This window comes from Diprion similis, chromosome 1 (assembly GCF_021155765.1).
Source record: "Diprion similis isolate iyDipSimi1 chromosome 1, iyDipSimi1.1, whole genome shotgun sequence".
NCBI classification, from domain to species: Eukaryota; Metazoa; Arthropoda; class Insecta; order Hymenoptera; family Diprionidae; genus Diprion; species Diprion similis.
Window position 1 is genome coordinate 12,990,426 of NC_060105.1, and position 24,598 is coordinate 13,015,023.

The 24,598-nt window shown below is 35.3% G+C and overlaps 2 protein-coding genes across 4 annotated transcripts; both read left to right on the forward strand.

Annotated features, from left to right (window-relative positions):
- Window positions 1–3,922: 3,922 nt before the first annotated feature.
- LOC124408081 (phosphoinositide 3-kinase regulatory subunit 4) lies at window positions 3,923–15,008 on the forward strand. Of its 3 annotated transcripts, none has more exons than XM_046884756.1 (17): window positions 3,923–4,215; window positions 4,284–4,464; window positions 6,322–6,465; window positions 6,563–6,717; window positions 6,814–7,004; window positions 7,405–8,027; window positions 8,198–8,506; window positions 8,594–8,977; window positions 9,171–9,494; window positions 9,606–9,935; window positions 10,495–10,648; window positions 10,812–10,949; window positions 11,071–11,263; window positions 12,056–12,221; window positions 12,881–13,151; window positions 13,231–13,561; window positions 14,487–15,008. In XM_046884756.1, the coding sequence occupies exons 1-17, from the start codon at window positions 4,124–4,126 to the stop codon at window positions 14,716–14,718; spliced, it is 4,218 nt and encodes a 1,405-aa protein (XP_046740712.1). In that variant the 5' UTR covers window positions 3,923–4,123; the 3' UTR covers window positions 14,719–15,008. The 3 variants fall into 3 exon arrangements, with proteins under 3 accessions (XP_046740712.1, XP_046740720.1, XP_046740730.1); XM_046884764.1 differs by having other exon boundaries at window positions 10,836–10,949; XM_046884774.1 differs by lacking the exons at window positions 11,071–11,263; window positions 12,056–12,221; window positions 12,881–13,151; window positions 13,231–13,561; window positions 14,487–15,008 and having other exon boundaries at window positions 10,760–10,889.
- A 4,478-nt stretch (window positions 15,009–19,486) lies between these two features.
- LOC124409260 (myrosinase 1-like) lies at window positions 19,487–23,213 on the forward strand. The gene is made up of 8 exons (XM_046886773.1): window positions 19,487–19,533; window positions 21,101–21,201; window positions 21,296–21,429; window positions 21,498–21,828; window positions 21,921–22,257; window positions 22,517–22,667; window positions 22,745–22,986; window positions 23,087–23,213. Exons 1-8 carry the CDS (start codon window positions 19,487–19,489, stop codon window positions 23,211–23,213), a joined length of 1,470 nt encoding a protein of 489 aa, XP_046742729.1.
- Window positions 23,214–24,598: the final 1,385 nt, after the last annotated feature.

Here is a 24,598-nt window from a genome sequence, read left to right on the forward strand (position 1 = left end):
AACTTCACACTCGTCGGATATCGCCTGCTTCTCGCACTAGTTACGCAATACACTATTTCCGCATTAGTTTTGCTTCCTGCTGCCATTTGGGCCGTATATTATATAATAAAAGGACTCTGATGCATGAAAAATATTACTGCAGATTTAAACTGGATATGTAAGATCCAATGGCGTGGACCATACGTGGAAATACCACGGCTCTCACACGATATTATAGGCAAGGAGGTTATATTTGCAGTCTTTAAACTTCCTTCTTTAGTTAAGTTACATCCAGGAATTCGAATTATTGACGTTCGCATTGTTAAGGTTATAGTGAATATTATGCAAGTTTTCGAATCAACACCTCGCGTAACGTAAGTGTTGCCAACCTTTTTTCGGAAAAAAATAATTGCACACTTATTTGGGATAGTGTCTTTTCGGTCACAATTTAAAATAGCGTAATTTCCAGATGTGTTTTGAGAGGACCCATTATTCCTCAGATACTTCGCTACAAGTTACATATTTGTTATGTGAAACCTGCCAGTTTGTCAATCATGTAGGCCCCAATTCGAGAGCTTCACGTTTGGATTCTAAAACTTGTCGTGTGATTTTTGTTTCAAGAAACATTCAAGACCTGTGAACTTCAGGTGAAATTCGGAAAAAGTGCTAAAAATACTTCGTGAATCATAAAGTAGTGATTTCTATATGTATATTTTTCAAAACCTACGTAGAAATAATTATTTTGATACTTACATTGAAGAATAAAACAAAGTCGACAAATCGGCCTGCCAATTTTTGGCAACCTTGCCAAAGCTTACTGGAAAAATCGGTGTGCTTATTCGTAAGCATTTGACACGTTCGTGAGTAATATTACGTGCCACGCATCGCGCAACTCTCCATGCAATAACTGCTTGTATACCTAGTAAGCTGTACTATATGTATACAGCGGACTGGCCCCACAGTTTAATCACTTCATTGTTTTAAATTACACATGTACAGTTCCCTGCCCCTGGCGAGGAACTAAGCTACATGAGTCACGCTGAAATTGTTCACTTAGGTTTACGACATGCTGTATCTATAACATCCTAATTACCCTCGTCCACCGTAATTAATTTTCATGTTTCTTGCCTCTTGCCCGTTGTCACAAGCAACTGCGCGCAAAACGCTTAACATGCGTGCTAGAAAGCTGCCTGCATTGCAGTGATATAAGACTATTCCAAATAAAGGTCATTTTGCACTTTTTATAACCTCTAGGTTCGGTCAAATAGTACATTATGTAACAAGGGAATAAAGTCAACTTTTATTTCTGTGTTACATGCAGAACTTTATTTCTGACTCAACTTTGGCCATATTATTGACTTCAAAATATGGACTCGATGTAAAATTGAGAATGTAGATCAATAACGAAAAAAATCGGTGACAAAAATGCATACAATTAATATATGGGTGTCGATCGGCGGGAGCTGGGACGAGGGTGCAGGTCCAGGGCTGCAGATCCTAGTGGAGGCGAAGAAGGTGAAGCCGCCACCAGCGGCAGGGGGGGGGGGGGGGGCACACCTAAAAATATACTGTCCAAAACGTGTCAGATCCTGTCGAGAATTTTTAGCATTTTTAGTAGGGTGTGCTTTTTCCTATTTTCTGTTACACATTTTCGTTGCATCCGCGAAATTAGTCCCACTAAGTGCCAGATATAACCGGGATCTTAAGATGTTACACAACAATTTGTAATATATTCTATCATCTTTGACTCATATTTCAAAATTTCGAAGAAAAATCTACTTTTTTCCCCCAAATAATGGGAAAAAGTTGAGAGGCAAAATGTGCCACTTTTGTCCCGCTGTTCAGGACAAAAAAGTTAACATCATAGTTGAGTCGGGAATAAAATAAATTTTTCTAATTTCAACGAATCTTTACGTTTTCGAACCTCTAGAATACGAAAAACAGGTTTATAGAAAAATGTGGGTCTGGACGTCAGTCTGTCGGCCTATCGATTTGTCCGACATATTTCCGCGATGATCTGGGAAAAGGCTTGATGAAAAACTCTGAAACTTGTAGGATTTTACATCCAAGTAATGGACATGAAAAATTGCCATGTCCCCTTAGAGCATGTAGAACACCAAATGTTAGCATGGTTCTGAAATGCTGAATTTGCAGAACAGAAAGTGACAAACCAAATGGTTCGAGCGTCAATTTTCACAAGTGATATTAGAAATTGTATGGGTCAGGTTACTGTTCATATTCCTTTTGGAATCATGTTCTTACATATATTTGATATTACACAGATTACTTGCAGCGATACACGAAATACATTCTTTTCAATCATGAATGAGTATTACATAATATAAGTGCTAACTAGTAATTCATTATTCATGTCTATTCTTAATTATCCCTGATATTAAGTTTTGTTTCAACATAAGTACTGATAATATAAATATTCGAAGTGCTTAGTTAGTGTAAAGATAAGTAAAGTAAGGTACTAAGTTAAGTGTACAGTTCAACAAACTACGGTCAAAGTGCCATTGCATGAATAAAACTATAATTTTTTTATCACAGTTAATGCATTAGCGAATCAATGATTTCTTCAAATCCAAAATCCCAAAAATTCGATCTAAATAACAAATTCGTAAAGCAAGTTTACTTTCGAACAAAAATTATTCTTTTTTTTTTTACAATTGTCATGAATTTTTGAGTGAAAATATAATATAATATGTTATTATATATTATAGTATATTATATTGAAATATTCATAACATATTGTATACGATATACAATAATAATTATATACGTAATTACCGTACATAATATATATTATAATGAAGGCAACATACATTCTTCAATATGTCATATAAGAATTTAATTACGTGCGTATCATTGACGGGTGCACTAAATTTACCACGCTACGCTCTTGGTTTAGAAAGAGAGTGGTACTCACGTTACCCTTTCCTTCTCTGTCTTTCCACTTTACGGCCAAAAGGCTCCCCCCCATGTACTACAAGTACAACATACATACTCTGTAGCGTTCCGAAATCAACCGGCAACGCCAAAAACTCCCTAGGATAGAGGCAGCGCTACCCACAAACTAGGCTGCGCAAAAAAGATAAAAGATGATTGACAGCCCCCAGAGGCAATATCGGAACGTACCCTAAGGGTAGCTCCGCCTCTATCCTAGGGAGTTTTTAACGCTGCCAGATAATTTCAGAACGCATCCTAAGCAGTTACCCGTAGCCACGGTCTTCCCGTAGCCAATCCAAATATTTTTATATCGCCTCTACATGGCATTTTGCTTCTCAGTAATGTGCGACAAGGACAGAATGGTGTTCGTCTGTCTCTCTCACTCTCCTGAACGTAGCGTATTGGAGAAAAACGTCGATGCTGACAAATATGAAGAGTCACAAGGGCCAAGGGGGGGGGGGGCACAAGACCGTGGGTGGGAAGATATTACTAGAACGCAGCGACGCTTGTGGCAGTGAGCGAAAAAGATAGCGACAGCGATTAATAAAGCTCGTAACAGAATCGCATGAAATGAGGCTTCGTTTTCAGGTTGTCGTGTAAGGTCCTGTACTAAAGTATTGCGTGTCACCATGTTTGTTTTCGTTTTTAGAGGTAATCAGAAGACTATTTAAGTATAGTCAGCCGCTTTTAAACAACAACAAATGATCCACAAACGATTCCGCACAGGCAGAATTTAATTTGACTTCAAAATACGATTGTAAGGAGTGACGTCACTAATTCCCTAGCCGATTTTTTTTTTTTTTTTTCATTAATCACGACCAAACTTTGACTATCAAACGTCGGGATCTCACTATTAAATACCAAACAACGATCAATAAACGATTTAAAAAAATCAACCATGCGGTAATGAGAGTAAAAAAAGTATATTATATAGAGCTCGTTTAGCGCACATATGCTCTTTCCACGTTTTTATAATCAAATGTATTCATCTCTGCCTATCCGTGCTGCCAACTGTTGCGAATTCAAGATTAAAGATATACGCAACAGCTGATCGAACTAACCTGTCAGTCAGTGACACAAGAAACAGCATAAGGATGCGTTTGCGGTAGAAACGTTCTGCAAAGTTTTATTTAGATTTACATTAAGCTTTCCGAAGAATAAAGGTGAATACGTTGAAAAAGAGGTGACAGTCATGGGTAACCAACTTGTGGGGATTGCTCCCAGTCAAATATTTCCTGTCGAACATTATTTGACAGATCACAACGATCTCCAGTTTGACATAAAGTGAGTACCAGCAGTTGGTTACATGAATTTCAATTTCTTTCTTCTTATTCAACATTTGCTTATTACAGCTTAGGAAGTACTAGATTCTTCAAAGTTGCTCGAGCCCGTAGCCAGGAGGGTCTCATAGTTGTCAAAGTATTCGCGATCCATGACCCGACACTGCCATTATCCATGTATAAAGACAAACTGGAGGATATCAGGACGAGACTTGCATCAGCTGTAAACTGTCTGCCCTTTCAGCGAACCATTGTGAGCAAGAACAATATCTCCGTTATTCCAGTGTTGACTCGTTATGGCTGAAGTTTAAGTTGCTTGATCGTTAATTTTTTCTTCCATTTTTAATCATCAATTTTTAATAGTGTTTAGACGATCTATCAAAGTGAGGAAATGTATTTGTTTTATTTAAATCCCTAAGGGCTCCAGTCTATTATTTCTAATCTCAGATTTAGCCTTTTAAAGTCCAGGCGATATTTAATACAACTTGAATCACATATTTCTTCATATTCATTCTACCATGACGTTATTCAAGCAGAATGATGAAGATGCATCCGTACAATACGTTGTTATTTTAAAAGCTTTTCCAGAAACTTCTAGAATAACTCGGATTGTGTTTAACTGCTTCTAGTAATCAGATTCTCTTGATAAACGTAGAATTGAAAAACTATTTTATTTAGTTACATTGTGTATGGGTCACTCTTTTAATTCAAAGGATTGTTTCCAGTACGATGACTCTGTACTTTTCTGTACCTTTGTTTTGCATGAAAAACATTTTTTTCAGAGTTTAAAGAACAACTGAAAACAGGCAATTTCCATAGCATATTTTTTTTATTTTCTTCTTGTTCTGTATTAAGCATTTGGAAAAAAATTCCCTCGACACATATCGTTATATAGAAAACTCTCGAGAAAACTTTCAGCTTTCCGAAAAAAATACCCATTTTAATTTTCAAATTAATATTTTTTTGTTGTGTTAGCTTGGAATTTTCAGCCCTAAAATTATCAGAGTAGAATCTCATGCGGATCATCAATTGCAATAATAACATTTAGAAAAAAGATTTAACAATAATATGTATATTCGTAAGACTCGAATTACCAAAGGGTCTTGCTATATTGTGTAATAATGTGTGTAAATTCCTTGAGGGTGGATTTTTGCAAGCTCTGATTGTCTAGGCTTTCTATTATTAAATATCATGAAATTAGTAACCACATTGAGCTTCCACTCTGGAAATTGTCCACGGAAATTGTCCGTTTCTGAAAAAAATCTTTTTCATCTAATGGAACATATCCCCAATGTTACATAAAAATCAAAAATCATTAGGTTGGGAACTGTTTTAGAAAAGAATGATCCATATATTTTTCTCTTCCTGCAATAAACTCTTTGAAGTTGGATTCAAATTTTTATAATTAATTTTGATGTACTCCGTAATTTTTCAAAGCTAAATTTATATTAAAATCGCAACTGCAACAGCTCCATTCTCACGTGTTGTTTATGTTTCTAAGTGAGACAAATAACGAAAGAAAATGATTTTTATCAAGTTTCCTGAGAAAATTGAAACGCGCCAGTATTTTTGATTTCTTTCAATTAATTTCAGAGGCTAATATATTGTTTTATAATGATTTCACAGTTCATTTGAAGCTAGAACTTTGTTATTTACAACTTTATTTTGTACATTGTATAGTTTTTGAATTATACTGGATTGAAACTTGAACGTTATTGATTTTTGGATATATTTTGTTGGCTGTTAATGTCTATACATCTTTGAGTAAACATCTACAAAAAATCGGACATACTGTTATTAACTGACGAAAACGTTTCAACAAGTTTTAATCCGTTCCAAGGAGATTCTCAGTCACATTAATTACGTATAGAATGGCTCAATAACTTTTTGATAATAATCAATCACTTTGCAGTGTGAACAACGCATTAACCTGATTCGGTTCATGTTGTACAATAATTTTTTCTAATCTGAATTATGCAAGAAGTGCCGAACTTGTATGAAAGATGACAAGTATCAATAATATTTGTTCTCATCATAACGAAATATAGAATAAAAACTTAGCCTTGCTTTGTATAAAAATGTAATATTTGGTGTTATTCTTTACTTTCAGCTAACGGAAAAAGCTGGATTTATAATGAGAGAGTTTGTTAAGTATTCTCTCTACGACAGAATTAGCACAAGACCTTTTTTGTCTAGTATAGAAAAAAAATGGATCACTTTTCAAGTGCTTTATGCTTTACACCAGGCTCATAAGGTGAGTGATATTGCGAAACTAAGCATTGCTGAATTCTTAAGTATACGATTGAAGAGTACATATGTATCTCAAAATGTGTCTTCATACAATATTTCAGTTTGGCGTGTGTCATGGTGATATAAAACTTGAAAATATAATGATAACCAGCTGGAATTGGGTATTGTTAACTGACTTTGCAAGTTTCAAACCAACTTATTTACCCGAGGACAACCCAGCCGACTTTTCATATTTCTTTGATACATCGAGGCGGAGGTTTGTTCATTATAACTCTTAATATATTAGATTGTTTTTCTAAAATTATGAGTTGCATTTGTTATGACTTGAAGTGTGTCTTCTTTATTTTCTTAGGACATGTTACATAGCGCCAGAACGTTTCGTCAAGACATTGTCATCAGAATTGAGCAACACAATGTTGTTACCAGAACAGGAAGTTAAAACAGGAGACCTAAATCCTATGATGGATATATTTTCTGCTGGATGTGCCCTAACCGAATTGTTCAACGAAGGACATCCCCCCTTTGACTTTTCGCAACTTTTAGGTAAATGACACGCGATACAGTATAAGCTTGATATTCGCCAGTCATGAGGCATTGAAACAAGAAAATTCAGAAGAATAGCAATTTAAGCAGCTACTTGCAATCCATGCCATTGTATGTCTGCGCCTGATTGTCAATGCGCTTTTATGTTAAAAGTACACGTTTTTGAATGAGGATATTGTGTTGTGAAAATCTGAGTCATGTTACTCATCAAAAAAGCAAATTATCAAGCTTCAATTGTCAGTCATTTGGAAATTAACAGCGTTACTATTATCTATGCTAATAATAAATGAGTAACATTGTTAACTGAAGAAACTCACTGAATTCGCTGTAATATTTTACAATCTGTTCCATTAGCATACTTGTTTTTAAATTCTAATTTTTTTTCTCATTATTTTTGAAGCATACAGAAACGGAGAATACTCAGCAAGCAAACATCTGGATAAAATTGAAGATAGTGAAATGAGAGCGCTTTTGGCATCCATGCTAGAAAGAAATCCTGCAAACAGAAAGAGTGCCGAAATATACTTGGCTCAAGAGCGCGGCAAGATTTTTCCAGAATATTTTTATTCCTTTCTTCAGTCTTACATGCTGATATTTTCAGCTGCGCCGATACTTTCACCAGATGAAAAGATAAACAGACTAAGAAAAGATATAGCTAATATAATAAATATATTAAAGACTGAAAGCAAGGAGAAGTCAAACCTGAACGAGTCGTCTGCATCAGGCTTCCTCAAACTAGATGATGAAAATTCGGAATCAGTATCCGAATCGAACAATAGAGAAAACAACACAAAATTTTTTCAATCTGTTGAAGAAAAAGAAAAAATTGACGAAGAGAAAGTTACAAAGGACGTAAAAACCAGAGAAAATCTGGAAGGACTTATTATAATAACTCAACTAGTCACATCTTGCATCCGAGGCTTACACCATTCACAATCGAAGCTACAAAGCTTGGACATTTTATTGGAACTCGCAGAAAACACTACTGACGAAACAATTCTGGACAGAATTTTACCTTATATTGTAGGTAACATGTCGAATGCCTTTAGAACAAGACAGTAACTCACGAAGCGTTCAAGAGCTTCGTGAAATACTTTCTTATTCTTAGTAGAAGTCGTCATATTTTCATAATATATGGTACATGTTTGTCGATGTAATAGTTAATATAAAAAAACATTTTTTATTACTTGCAGTTCCATTTGGTTCATGACCCAGCGCCACGTGTAAGAGTTTCCGCAATACACACATTAACGAAATGTTTATATCTGGTCAAGTCTATCCCCCCCACAGACGTAAACATATTTCCAGAATACATACTGCCGGGATTGTCTCATATAACGCAAGATGAAGCTGTGATAGTAAGGGCAGCATATGCCGAAAACATTGCGCACTTAGCTCACATTGCTTTGCGGTATTTGAAGAATTCTCATTTGACGAATTCCAGTAATAAAGAAGGACCAAAGCCGAGCTATGAGAGTGAACTTCAAACACTGCATGAGATGGTACGAATATGCAATTCCATTCTTAGACAGACATTGCTGCTGAAATTACCTGAAGAAGGAGCTAATTACAGACTCTTGAATTTCCAGGTTCAACAATCTGTTGCAATGTTGCTGACAGACCCTCAGAATCTGGTGAAGCAGACCTTGATGGAGAATAGCATAACAAAGCTGTGTGTATTTTTCGGAAAACAAAAAGCGAACGATGTGATACTCAGCCACATAATAACGTTTTTAAATGATAAGGACGACAAACAGCTCAGAGGGTCGTTTTTTGACTGTATCGTCGGGGTCGCAGCCTACGTTGGTTGGCACAGTAGTCCCATTCTGATGCCTCTGCTTCAGCAGGGTCTCACCGACCCTGAAGAGTTTGTCACTACCAAAGCTATTAACGCTATGGCGACACTCACCGAGCTTGGCCTGCTGCATAAATCGGCCCTGTATCAATTACTTTCAGAAAGTGTAGTTTTCTTGGTAAGTTTTGTGATACATAAAACGTTTATTTACATTGTAATTATCAAATAAATTTTTGACAGTATCGATGTTTTTAGGATTGCTTTTAGCGATATACATTTGTGATTGCATTTAGTTGAAAATTAACAAACATGATAACTGCAATACATTCACTAAATGGTGCCACTAAATGATTGATTGTTTAAATTTTCAGGTTCATCCGAATTTATGGATACGACATGCAATTGTGGGTTTCATTTCGGCTTCGGCAAGGACTTTAAATTTAGTCGATGTCCAATGTAAAGTTCAAACAATGATTCAACCATTCTTAAGACATCCATTGATACAAATTGAAAAGGAGGTTTTGCTGTTGGAGGCTCTAGTTGCACCAATTCCACGAATTGTTTATGACTCTGTAATTAAATACAACGATATAGATGAATTATTCCGAGTTTTCGAGCAGAGGCAGAAGGCTCGGGTAAAAGCAATCTCTGGAATTATTCCACAGTACAGTGATATGAGTACTACATTGAAAAATGTAAGTCAAAGGACCAGATGACAACTTCTTTTTTCATTTATTATTATGCAAAGTATTAAAATGAGTAAAATACATGGATTCTGATTGAACGTAATTTTGATATCTCTCTAGCTGTTCAGAAGATTAAGTTCAGAGGCAATGACAGAAATGGAGGAAGATCAATTATTGATGATGAAACCGCATTTGTTGAAAATCAATAAACATCGACAGTCTATAGAAGCAAAACAAGAAATGAACAAGTCTTCAGTCGGAAAACTTGAGTTGAATCTTATGAAGGACAAAGTGCGTCATCACATGGTTGTCTTGTATCCTGACACAAAAAGTGATCTCGGCATGAATGCGTTCAAGAAACATGATCGCAGAACTCCCGATAGTATTGTTACACATGCTACTATGAATCAGGAATGGCGTACGATGTTTGCCGCACAAGACAGTGTACAGGTTGGCCTTATGTTTTCTTTTTTTTTCCAACCTATTTATTATCTTGAGAGCACCTATGAGTTATTTTTGCTCAAGTCGAAAGCATTCAAAATTTCGACTCTCATATGTGACTAAAAATTTGTTTTCGATTTACTTTTTTCAACGTAAAAGTATATTCCAAAAAATTTTTTTTTTCTTCAGTACTTATTGATTTTGACCAATGAATAATAAGAAATTTCAGAGAAATTGGAAGTTTTCAACTTACTACATTTTTTTTCTACAAAATGACTTGCTCAAAGAAAAAACTTGTCTGCCCATAAAATGATCATTTCACTCAAAGTTTGCGAAAAAGAGAACTTCCAACTCCCATCATAAACAATGACGATTTTTACGTGCTCAGTCCCTCTTCACACTTACCACTCATTCTTCGTCTAGTAAAATATTAGTAATCCGCTGTACCAAAACTGAGCTTTTTAAATTATATATTCCATTATAACATGCTACAGCCCTTGGAATATTATTTTTTTTAAGTAATCTAGAAATGCAATGTAGAAATAACCGGAAGTTCTTCTACCCTCAGCATACAATTATAAAGATGTCGGATATGACTGGAGGTGGAAGTAGTCCCAGCAACAGTGTCCACGGCGGCGATATACATTTGTCGCCACAGCACAGCCTGACAGATGTAAACAGCATGAACGATCACTCCCTGCATGAAAGATCTTACATTCAATGTGAGTTTTGAAACTTTTCCTGTGTCATGTACCCATATTATTAATTTTTTTTCCAGAAATTCCGACTACCGAAAAATCTGACTTAAGACGCGTCTATTTCTTGTGTCATATTTTACATTCTTCGTGCATGACTATTAATCAAAATTACGTGAATTTGCGATAGTCGCAACCCTCTATGGTTTTGCAGACCGATGTGCTCCGTGCAGACTGGAACTGCGGCAGTTGACATTTAGGAAGCAGGAGCAACACTCCGCTGCACTTAGAGCACAACACTGGGCTGATAACATTGCGTGGCAAACTGGTGAGAACGAATATTGTGATTATTTTGAAGATTTGTATTATGTCGAAGAAAGCGGCAGAACAATTTAAATCGTATCAACACCATGATTTACTTCTTTTTACTAATCTCCGATAATCCCAAGGTTCTCGGTTGTTGGCGAGTGGCTGGAGGCCGCGTAGTATCCCTGTAGCTCACTTGCATGAGCATCGGGCAGCTGTAAACAGATTGGTTTCTATCCCTGATACAAGCCTCTTTGCTAGCAGTGCTGCTGATGGGTGCGTCAGGGTTTGGGACGTCAGCAAAATGGAAGGAAGAAATATTGCCAATCGTTCAAGGTACTTGCAAGAAGTTTATTACGCATACGAATTTCAGGGTGAAAAGGATTCCTAGAATCAGTAGTTTTAAACAGAGAATAGAAAAAATGTTTATTTAAATATTTAGCGTAAGTCCTTAGCGTACAATTTTGAAGTTGAACTAAAAACAGAAAACTGTGTTAAACAGAGAAAAATGGTGAGGATATCACATACTGCGGATCCCTAAGGGAAGGTGGTCCCTCGTTTGTGCTTCATTTTTAAGGTAACTTTGAATATCTGCTATTGATGCTAAAAGGTTCGAAAATCACCAAAGATAATGCATCTGGAAGTCACTAGTTTTATTTCTATTCTAATTTTCTCAGGTACTGGAGTGACTGAGGTCTGAAATAGACTCTGTGAGTTATAAAACAGACGTGTTGAAGTTCGATAAAATTTCGAAAAACGTACTGAATTTACCGAGTTTGAGCACCTCTTCAGTTTATATCTCACCGAATACATTTCAGATTTGAATAATTCTAGTCGTATTAACAGTTTTCAAGTCATCGTATGAAAAATGTTGGAAAATGGTGTTGCATTTGGTTAACAAATGGTGTTGTTAATTATATACGAACCATTTTTTAAATTTCGAAGCTTGTAACGAGTAAATACAGATGAATAATAATACATAAAATCAGTATTCAATCAATGGTGATTCACGAACCTTATAGTATCGATAGTAGGTATTTAAGGTAACTTAAATATCAAACGCAAAAGGATGAGCAGTACCCTTAATTCTCGTAAACCATAAACTTTGATCAACAATATTTTTTGCAGACAAGCATATGTCCATAGAGGCGGTCCGTTATTCGGCCTAGCAGTGTGTGATCAAGGTCAGTCAATAGCAAGTTCAGCGAGCCAATCTGGATCTGTCTTTGTTTTGAGAATTGAACAAGCATCGAATAAAATGAATGTTCTCTATACAAGGCAGCTTGATTTACAGGTATTTGAGTTTAAACTTTAACTATAAACTTGATGTTCAATTCCCTGGTGAACATTTTTCCCAACTTAACGATGTAAAATGTCTCTGCAAATGTCCGTGAATGGAAGGAAATAAGGATTGATAAATCCTACATTTTTTCGATGACCATCGTGATTTTTCTGCATTTCTCAAAATCATTCTGTTCTTTTAGGATATGTGCCTCAAATTCTGAAATTTTTTCTGCATATCATGTAACGTTTTTTCACTTCGCTGTCAAATCATTCCTTACTTTTTAACGTTTGCCTGGAGAATTCTAATCGCAAGATAATGTTGCATCAGCTTAACTCGATCATTGCTTCAACCTTTTCCTTACTAACAATAAATATTTGTTTGATTCACCCGGATTTGAGTTCTGGTATCAGCTAAAACCAATTAAGTTATACATACCTGTACTAATATTGGCATGTAAGTACCTGTACATAAAATATTCACTTAAATCATCAGAAAAGTCGTATGCTTTGATTGTGTGAATGAAATTCTATTCTATATCGAATGATAGCTCAAAGATGAAAAGATGTTCGTAAGGAATTGAAATTTCGCAGTTTAAAGAAATTTATAAGATTAAGAATGATTTTTCTTGCCTAACAACTGCTAAAAATTCACGGTAATTCATATTTCAGGAAGAGGGTTGCGCCGTAGATATACAGTATTTAGATTCTGGTTCTCAGTCAGTCCTGGTTTATGCTACGTTGTACGGATCTCTGGTCGGATGGGATCTGAGGTGCCCTGGAACAGCATGGCGTCTAGAAAATGACCTGAAACATGGGGTCATCACTTCTTTCTGTGTTAATAACTATCAACAATGGTTGACGTTAGGAACAAGTTCTGGAGTTCATATATGCTGGGATCTAAGATTTCAACTGCCAATCAGTAGCATAAAACATCCCACAGGTAGGCTGATGAGCGAATGATGCAGTTTTGAAGACTACATGTAAACGGCAAAGTCCTCTATTCACGTATTTATTTTTAGGTGCAAGAGTTAGGAAAGTGATTACTCATCCAACAGAACATTCTTGGATCCTCTCAGCTGTGCAAGGAAACAATGAAATATCAATGTGGAACTTGGAAACAGGATTTCGACAGACGGTCTTATGGGCATCAAGTGCTCCGCCCTTAAGTCACACACAGACTGGTCACAGCATCTGTGCCATGCACTCAGGTGCTATTGATCGAAACGGGTTTCTTCTTGCTGGTGGAACTGATATGAGGCTCCGATTTTGGGACTTACAGAATCCTAATGAATCATACGTTGCCTTACCTGCTGCTAACGATACAGTGCCTCCAAATTCGCTAGCATATGAGTAAGTGTGCAGCAATACAAGTGCAAATCAATATTTAAATCCCAAAAACAAATATAACCATCAGTCTGAAAGTTGGCTTGAGAAACATGCACAAAATATGCATCGTTTTGAGATTAAATGGGCTGTAAAAATCTATGGCACTGTTATTTGTGCCGAAATAGTAAACATTAATGAAACAACATTCCCACTATGCGATAGAAATTGTTTTAAGCAAATTCGAATAACACAAATTAAGATATTGACAATTTGGGTAAAGGTTTTTCAATCAACATGCTTAATTTTAATGTTTTTGGGCTTATTTTGATCTCCATGGAGATCTTTCAGGATCACCTGAAAGAAGTTTTACGTATAGTCACCTTTAGAGTAGGTTAAAATAGATTTGTAAGGGTACGATACAACCGATATTCATCAACAACACTATAGCCAGAGGAAAAACTATTTGAATTAGATCAAAAACTGTTAAAATTCAGTACTTTGAACGTTCTAATTAGTTTTACCAAATTGTTGATATCTTAGCTTGTGTTATTAGAATTTGCTCAGAAAATGTTGTTTCAATCGTGTTCACCATCATTGGTACGAATGATGCTACTCGAGATATTTATTTGAATCTGATTGCAAAGAGCTATACACTCAAGACCACCAGAATTGACAAGATTTTAGTACACTTTTTAGACTGTGATATAATACAAAACGAAACCTTAGTCTCGGCCAAAAACATCTCTCATTAAATTTTTGAGAATTTTCCTTGTTATAACACTCAGATAAATCAGTAACAGTTAGTATAATCTATTGTTTACTCAATTCAGTCATCACACAGGTTAGAGACTCTATACTGTAAAAGTTCATGAATTACCTACTTGACAGAACCAACAAAACTAAAAAATATTAGTTCTACGGATAAGTGACAAGAATGTATTTTCTGCAGGCAACGGCTTATCGATGGAACCAATGTAGTACAAGAGGTGTTGGTTGGCGGAGTTACAACTGGAGGCGTCAGCGGAAGTACTGTCCGAGGCAGAGGACACGAAGAAGGTGGTCAGGGTCAAGGACCAGATTCTCCACCAGCCGGTCACCACGATGCAATATCTGCTGTCGCCATGTCAAATACTTGTATTTTAACTGGTAGTACAGATGGTTTAATACAGGTCTGGAAATAAGCAGTTATTGATCTAGGACTTGCTAAATTCGAGTGACAAAATAGAAAAGTTTGTATTACATTCAATTTTGAAGCATTTGGATTGAATCCGACAAATTTTAAAAAATTTTTTCATAGCTACCTTCGATATCTTGTATTTAACTCTTTTATCATTTTTGTATTCACTACGCTAGTCATTTGTGTGCAAGTGTATGGATTTCGTTTGTCGATATGATTGCTTTGCTGGTCGAAAATTTATCGGAATACACTAATCGAACTCATAGAAAATTGTTGTCAAATTTAGTTCTGGACGAAGAAGGACTATCGAAGATAAGCAATATGAAAAAATTAAATATAATACTTACGATTAGGAAACCTTAAATTTATTTTCAATGAAAATACATGACTATATTTTTGTACAAATTCTTACGTTATTACAACGTGTTGTGCAAAGTACACTGTAAACAATTGTACATACCGATTTCAAAATTAATTCACCACCTTATAGTCGAATTTCCGTATTCCAGTATTTTTAATGACCAAATATGTCATTTGTGTATAAAATCGAGGCTATAAAAATAAGAATGATAATTACTTTTTTTTATTCTGCACAATGATGAAATATAAATGTGGCTGATGTAACAGTAATTACACGGTAAACGAATTAAAAAAGTAACCATCAGGAAATAGAATAATATTGTACTGTAAATAAACTAAGCTTATTATAGTTGATCTTTGTTACATATATATATATATAAAACTATATATATATAAATAACTTTTGTTTATTTATATGGTTTTTCTATGTTTATCAGATAAGAGCGTTGTTAACTCGTAAAAATTATTCTACATATCAGCATCTCAGTTGATTATGAATATAAAAGTCGTGAAAACATATGCAATAACACACAATTATATTTATCTATGGCAATTTCATCTGTATACTAGGTACACTTAATACAGATCATAGTTATTAACCATACATTCATATTAACAGACAACGATGATTATCGTGGTCATAGCTTTATGAGATTTCATGGAAAGTAAACAACGGATAAAAAAGGGGAGACCCAATATACTCACTAATGTATTCCTATTAATATTATATTCATATTGTTATACATATATATATATATGTATATGTACATACTATATGATATACATAAATGTGTATAAATAAATCCATTTTTTTTTACTGAAAAAGTATAGTAGTCGCCAAAATTGAGTTTTGGTTTACGAATCCGCATTGATTGGGATGTTTCTTTACAAACGATATTACCAGGGACAAAGAGGCCCGGCAGAATGCGGTGTCAATTGTCCTGGGAAAGCCCAGTTATCGGGTGTAATTGTTCTGCATATTTCCTTCCAACGTTCACCGCCGCTTTTTCCTCGTCTATGCGGTCTTGGACGATTACCACCGTAATTGTAACCCGGGTTTCTTACGAATAGATCGAGCCATGGAGCGGTTAAAACGTAACCAGCCATCACAGTTAACAGTCCGAAAATAACGAATATTACTTTCATTCTTATCTTGTTTATTTACGCTAACCACTGTTATTCGTTACTTTTATTAGCTTATTTATTTTTCATTTATATTTCGACGTTGACTTAAATATCTTCGCTGTTATCGCAGCTGCTGCAAACACCAACGGTTCAACGTCTTGGTTCGATCGAGGTTACCGCCTGCTTTGATATTATTTCTACAGGCTCGAAGAATTGAGCGAAGAATCTTACAACCAAATGATACAGCACTTATGTCGGCATGTCTGCAACATTCAATATTACAACGTAAATTAGTATCTGCACAGAAAAATATCTCTTGTAACTTAGAAAATTTACAGAATTTTTTTTCATCGTCAAATGTCTGCTCGTTTAATTTTATTTTTGTACTAGTTGATTTTTTCGAAACTGCAAAATTCATCGAAGTTATCGCATAAAATCTGATTTTACAGTTTATTCGCGATAACTCAGCTATTTTTAATCGGGAAAAGTTGGAAAAAAATCACGGATCTTGCAGACTTATGTGCACATATCGAGGATTTTTTTCAGATTATTCGGTTGGAAACACCACTTTCTAAAAAATTTTGAATTTTCAGATTGTTGGTTTTCGGTGATTTTGTAAAAGCAATACCCTCTTTTTTCACTGTATATACATCTGCTTTCACGCGATTTTGTGTAATTTTTTTCAGATTCTTCCCAATGTTGCGTAATTGTTGAAAAAAAATCGAAAACTGACATTTTTCATTATTTTATTGACATGATAACAAGATAAGGGGATAGCCGAATAAGCGGGATAAAAATGCTCTTTCACGAAATGATTTGCGGACTTCGTTTCATTCCGAATCAAGTGATATACATATTTTCGCATGTATTCGACCACCTTTCTATTTCAGAATTGTAAGTAATATTTTCTACTTTTATAGTAATTCAAGCTGAAATAAATGATTATCCAAATGAAGCAATTAAATAATTAACAAAAAAAAATTGTTATGCTTTTTCTATATTCAATTGAGCAATGGCGTCAAAAAAATTCTCAATGGAGGAGGTGATTAAAATATGTGCGAAAATATGTTTATTCGTTGTATAAAAGCGGTAGAAAATTGGTATAAGACACCCTCGTAGAGGTAGGGGAAGGGGGGGGGGGGGGGGGGGGCAAACGGGGTACTTATGGAAGTACTTAGTTTTCGACGACTCAAATGCGCTAAATCTTTTTATTTTTTTTTTTTTGTAAGCAAAGAAAATAAACATAATTTTCAGATGCCGATATTTTTGGAAAGCCAAATTTTTTTAACGAAATTTTAAGGTACCTCATTTTGCCCCCCCTCTCTACTCTGTTTTGCCTTTCCCTCCCCTATAATTTTTTCCTCATCTGTGGGAGAAAAGTAGCACTAAAAGTATAGTATTGCCACTTTTCTCCCGCTAATGAGTTTTTTACTTTTTCTGGTTTTCTCAATGATTTTTTCAATTTTAAACTATTTTTTTTATATTGTTATGAACTTTCATTAATATTCTAATTCTCAGAGTAACAAAACGATCACATTCACGCATTGACGTAAAAATTATAACGACATCTGAAAGAAAAAATTCATTTAATCGTTTATTTATAATATTTGCTATCTCATACACAACTTTAACATTTAATTTCTATTATTATATTGAATATCTTAAGACACCTGCTGCCTCATAATGATGGTTATTGATCCATCCCTTCCCTTGCCCCGTACAAGGCAAAAAGGCTTTTTGGGATATACCCTATCCGGTGTGGCGGGTGTTGGCAGTGATTATTATAATTATATGAAATAATTATAATTAGATTTGTAGTCGGCCTTTGTACTCAAATAATGATAACTTGAACTCGTACAATTCAAACTTTTTAATGTACTCGAAAAATTCATCAAATTTTGATGAATCTAATTTCAAAACGACGTTTTCGATAAGGAAAAAAATGTTCTCTCAAGCGATTAAATCATCCACACAACTGCAGTTCAGAATAAAAACCAAGAATACAACAAATTGTTTCAACGCGTAAGTGGCTTTGATCTTTCTACGTAAAGAAAATGTCAAAACAGAGTAATTATTCATCGATCTCAACCACTTCTGGAGCAGAGCGCTTTTCTGTTAAACTAAATGAACATATATGTGAAAAGAAAATCAAAAATATGAATCTCGCTCTTCTAAATACCGACTGAACTGGTGCACCACCTTAAAGTCAAAACCAGTAGCAGTCTCACCGAGGAAATTAATACCGAAGAAGGTGAACTTCACGGCGAAATTCCGAGCCTACTATACTAATCATCCTATTTATAATACTTACAACTTAAACGATCATTTGCCACAACAACGAGAAGAAAATTGATTGTGGTAAAAAAGTGTTGCGTAATTAAATAAATTAAGGGTATAAGACATAGGAAAAACATTAACATAAGATTAACTTATATCTAAGAGTGCTTTTCACGAGTTTAGTCTTACGTCGACCTACAATCCAATCTACAATCCGTAAAGTGAAGGTAGCATCAGGTGCGAATTCGTGCACTGATCTACCCTTCAAATGAATAATTATAGCAGCATTATTAACCTCCATTACAATGGGGTAACCTAATTAGTGGCTCTCTGTGCGCGTTACACCCAACTCCTGGGTAAGTAATTCAAATTAACTTTTTTAACGTGCCATCTCGTGAGAATCCATGACAAAAAGTCAAATCCTGATTTAACACATCGGTAGTTGCGTGTGATATTTATTTTTATTGTAAATGGAATGGGAGGCTTTGAATCATGTATTAATATGGTCTTTTCGTGCAGCGTTTAGGCATCGGCAAAAAGCAACAAAAAATTAATTAGTACGCCTAATATATCTGGTATAATATCAGTACATGAATACTTTTTCACAGCAGTGAAACGCGATGATACAGTTGTTCGTTATTCACATGTTGTTATTAGGATCAATATTATTTCTTTGAGTTCCGCAGATGTTTTCTTAAGTTCATCGACATCTGTGAGGACAGAAACATAGAGTGCAATGTCAACACATTTCATCGGTGCAGGACAAAAAAACGATCAGAATTCGTTAACAGTAAAAATGTTGTGCAGTATAAATAGATGGAGTCAATTGGAGTTACAAGTAGAGGTATTTGTATGAAGACTGTATAATTTCACGTTAAACAAGTCGAGACTCTTGTGATACATTTAATTCAGAGCGTTCATGACTGTGTGTGGTGAAGAGTTATATGCGAACGTAAAAGAAATCGTTTTTTGTCATAAATAATTAAAAATACTGAAGAATTGAGCACGACATGAAAGAACTTCTGATTATCGTGATCAGCTATACAATAGTTTCACAGTGAGTAGTAATCGATATTCTATTTAAATCAGGGCCAGATTTAAAAGTGCGGAAGCTCTAGGGCGACAAAGAAGTTCGGGGCCCCAAAATATTCTTCAAACAAGATAAACAATTTTCATTTCTACAGTGATTCAATAATTTTTTGTGAGAAAAATACAATGCAAATACCAGAGTCCGCGATACAAATTTGTTTCAAAATTTTCAGTAGAAAAAAACAAAGAAAAATTGCAAAATCCGAATCGTTTGACCGATTTCATTCAAATTTTATACCAACTTTACTTTTAGAATACTCTTAAAAAAAATGTCCACATTCTGAAATTTACAAGTTTAGAGGGAAACGACGATTTTTAAAAAAATTCATTGATTCTGTACCGTTCGATCGATCATTCCCACATTGTATACCGATCGTCCTTCCATGATATTTTATTTATAAAAAAAAACTTTTTTTACAAAATTTAAAGTTTTGTGGAAAATAACTTGTCACAGAGGTTTTCAGAAAATTTTCAAATCACCGTAAAATTCTTAATCTTAGAGTAATTTCGACAAAATTCACAGAGAATGTAGAGGTTAGATAGATTAATATTTAAATACGAAATAGGAGCACTGTGGCTCAAACCGTTCTCAAGTTATAATCGTTTCAATTTTATTTCCCAAGTTGGCTTTTTTGCTGTCGCATCCTAAGATTTTAGTTTTTACCCTAAAAAAATATCACATAAAAAAAAGGTCATAACTTTCATTTTTTTACTTTTTGGAATTAATTTTTTATCTTCGGAATAAAAAGTAGTACAGTAATGATCGATGCATATTCATGTTGAAAATTCAACGTTCTACAAAAAAGGTTTCGTATAATTTTTCGATAAATCTACTCCCTTAAAAGTTATTCGAGCTTAAAGTAGTATTCATGCTAAGTTTCGTAGTTTTTCAAGTTTTGCTTAAGATTCTCGAATAACTTTCGAAGGAGTAGATTTATCAAAAAATTATACGAGACCTTTTTTGTAGATTCTTAAATTTCCTACAAGAATATGCATCGGTCATTGCTGTACTGCTATTTATTCCGATGATAAATTAATTCCAAAAGGTACAAACATTCGATGTTATTTAAACGGAAAATGTAACATGATTGCGGCATGGTTTAAAATGAAAAACAAGAGCTTTTTTTAGTATGAATTTTTCTTTAAGGCAAAAACTAAAACTTTGGGGAAAATTTTCAACTTGAGAAATAACGGACACTCAAATACACATTCACGTCTCAAAATTTTTTTCTAAACATGATTTTTCGATATTTTGGAAGATTTTTACCACATTGACATTAAAAAGTGTAAAAAAAAAAATTTCACCATCATAAAGCTTCTTCCATGAGTGAGAGAACTGGATTTTTTTTTTGTTTTACCAGAAAAGTGATTTTTTTTCTCATTTTGCATAACATTTATTAGCAAGTTTTACGTAAAACTTTGTACTGTGGAGACCCCGGGGCTTCAGTTCCTGTTTCCCTCCCCGAAAACCAGCCCTGATTTAAATATCTATACGTAGAGTATTTATGTGAATTTGAATAGCATCATTGTACTAGTGTTTGTTGCTGTGACTTCGAGTATCCCACCTTCCCCGATGGATTTAAGTTCGGAGCTGCTATTTCGTCGTATCAAAGTGAAGGGGCTTGGAATGTCAGCGGTAATCGCCTTATTTTCTCAACCATAAAGCAACAATTAAAGATCTACTATTAGAAGCGACTGAGATTTTCATACCGTCTCATCTCCTATCATAGATAAAGGAGTTAACGATTTTGATCACTGGACGCATACTTGTCCGGAATGCATAGGCGATCGCAGTAATGGCGACATCGCTTGTGACTCCTATCACAAGTACAAAGAGGATGTTAAATTGTTGAGGAAAATTGGAGTGAGTTATTTCAATAAAAACCATCGTCAAATTCGCTTCTCAATTTTTTTAAAATAGTCAATTTTCAGTTCAAGTTTTATCGCTTCTCGATTAGCTGGGCACGAATTCTTCCATCTGGACTTGCTAACAATGTTAGCAAAGATGGTATCATGTACTACAAAAATTTTATCAATGAACTGTATATGAACGGTATTGAGCCTCTGGTTACCTTGTACCATTTCGACCATCCACAAGGGTTGGAAGACATGGGCGGCTGGACCAATGAACTAATGACCCAGTGGTTCGTCGACTATGCCAATATCATTTTCACGGAATTTGGTCCCAGCGTTAGAATATTCATAACTATCAACGAGCCATCGACCCTGTGTACAGGATACCAAGCCACATACGTGGCTCCCAGTAAGGCCCAAGTTTGTCACAATGTCTGCATTTTATCCTGTATGGCTGAGAATTCCAGAAAATTCTATAGCGTAATACTTGGGTTGTTTCAGGTAAACCTTTAGGGGATGTTGGATACTACTTGTGCATGCACAATGTTTTGAAGGCTCATGCAATGGCCTATCATTTGTACGATAAAAAATTTCGACCGTCTCAGCACGGGCTAATTAGCATTGCAATTGCCTGTGACGGATACACATTAAATGAGAATAATGACGTTGTTTCTGCTGAAACGTATTTTGAATTCACCTGTGGTATCATGGCACATCCAATTTTCATCGGTGATTACCCGGCAATAGTTAAGGAGAGACTAGCCCTGGTTAGCAAGTCGCAGGGTTACACAGTATCTCGTCTTCCTACATTTTCTCCAGAGTGGATATCGTATATAAAGTGAGTACAGCCATCAGGCTCGATAGCTAATTATCGCCGGTTATCAGCGCGAGATGAGATGAGAATGGATAAAATTTCACTGATCACGGCAATGGTCACTCTTCTTATCACATTTTGACTCATTCATTTTCAATTTTCATTGTGCAAGTATAGTTGTTAGACCTGATAGCAGCTATTATATGTGATCCTAGTTTTAACCCTCGTCGTTTATTAGTTCGGTTAAGAGTTTGATATATTTCTCTATTGTTGCTATCATCAGAGGAACAGTTGATTACTTCGCGCTTAATCACTATACATCCAATTTGGTGTCGCCTGATCCAGATGAACTCCATGGAATACACAACAGCGACTCTGGCTTATTAACTAACCAACATCCCAGCTGGCCCAATTCAAGTTCCTTTTGGTTACGAGTAAATATTGGAAAATAAGCCTACACTACCTATGAGTGTCTTGGATATTGGAACTCGTTGTGTGATTCTTGTCGCAGGTTTATCCCGACGGTTTCGGAAATTTACTACGAAAGATTAAAACTGATTACAATAATCCGGAAATATATGTTACTGAGAACGGATTTTCTGACTACGGTGAACTTCAGGATTACGATCGAATAAACTACTTTCGTTTATACTTGAAGGAACTGATTATAGCTGTGACACGGGATGGTTGTCGCATTTCAAGGTACACAGTTTGGAGTCTTCTTGACAATTGGCAACTTGCTGCTGGTTATGCGTAAGTCATTTTTACACTGGTTAAAACAAACGTTAAACTTCAAATGGCTTTTAACCTCTTAATGGAAGTTTATGTTTGTGTTTTCATGTTTCACCGATAGGGTGTCATTTGGAGTGGTAAAGGTTGATTTTAATAGTCCCAATAGAGAAAGGACATTGAAACTCTCAGCAGCTTGGTGGGCAGATGTTATCGGGACGCACACGCTTCAAGATGTACCAAGTAAATAGCGTGGTGCAGGCTAAGACTCTATTATAAATATGTCGGAATAACAGGCATACTTCGATTTGAAGGAAAATATGATTGTCAGTTTTTACTCCGGATGAAGAAATATTTCCATTGTGTATAATCATCTACAGAAAAAAACGTTTTTTTTTTTTTTTTTTTTTTTTTTTTTTTTAAATATGCTTAAGTAGTGTCAAAACGGATCATTTATTCTTTTCTCTTTCGAGACGTCTCGAAACTTTCTTCGACTTGAATCCAGCCTTTGTGCTTCCACAAGCTCTTTGCCCCCCTCCCCCCCCTTTTTGATTTTACAAGAAGTGAGTTTCAAAAGCAAAAATGGGCTAATTCCTGTCACTAAACTCGAGCTCCCAGCTCCAAAAGCCTTGTTGAAACATATTTCTTGTAAATGCAAAAGGGGATGTGGAGGAGTCTGTGCATGCAGAGAGCTTGAATTGAAGTGCTCCGTTATTCGCATGAATTGCAATAGTACGTGTGATAATTTGCAAGTTCAACTACAAGGTAGCACTGAAGAAGAAGAAGAAACGGAGACTGTTCTTAAGCAAACCAAACACAGGTATGACGATATCGAAAAAGAAGGTGATTATACATATATATATATATATATATATATATTATATAAATAACACGATCACAAATTACGTTGAAGAAATTTCTGTTTGTGATGTTTCGCTCGAACTCTCAAAAGCTGGTCCATCAAAGATAGAGATGCGAAAGAGAATACACTGAGTTTTGTAATCAGTGTATCACGTGTGGATTAGGTCTACTTGGGATCCCACAGGAAAAAATGTGCCACTTAGTCTACCTCAGAGTGGTGTGGAAATAAGTTTTTTCGCCAGTAAGCGTGTTGAAGTGGTTTTTGCGGCGGTCGTACGTGGAAACTATTCATTTTACAAAAAAAAAAAAAAAAGGTTGGTACATGAATTATAGGAAACTTTCTCTGGTTTAATGTATCTCATAACTATTTTCATCTTAAAATGAGTGGGAAAAGAGATATTGTAAAAAAAAAAACTGTTTTTTGGGCGCCATTTTTCCAATATGGTGGCGCGCGAGTGGCAAAGATACGAGATGGAAAAGCGAAAATTTGAAAAGAGCACGTCGAAATCTACCAAAGTGCCAATTATAAAAACTCCCGGAAAAGTTTCCAGGTTTCCAAACCCTTTTTGACCTAACCCTAAGCCCCTATTAAACAGCCTAAATACGCAAAACTGAAAAAGTGTACCTTTTTTCCAAGATGGCGGCTCGAGCGCAACAGGTATCGATTGAGAAATTTAGTATGTTCACCGGGGAGTCTTAATAAACTTGTATGCCAAAATCCAGATTTTTACCGTTTAATGTTTTTATTTGGCAAAAATTGTTCTAATGTGACTGG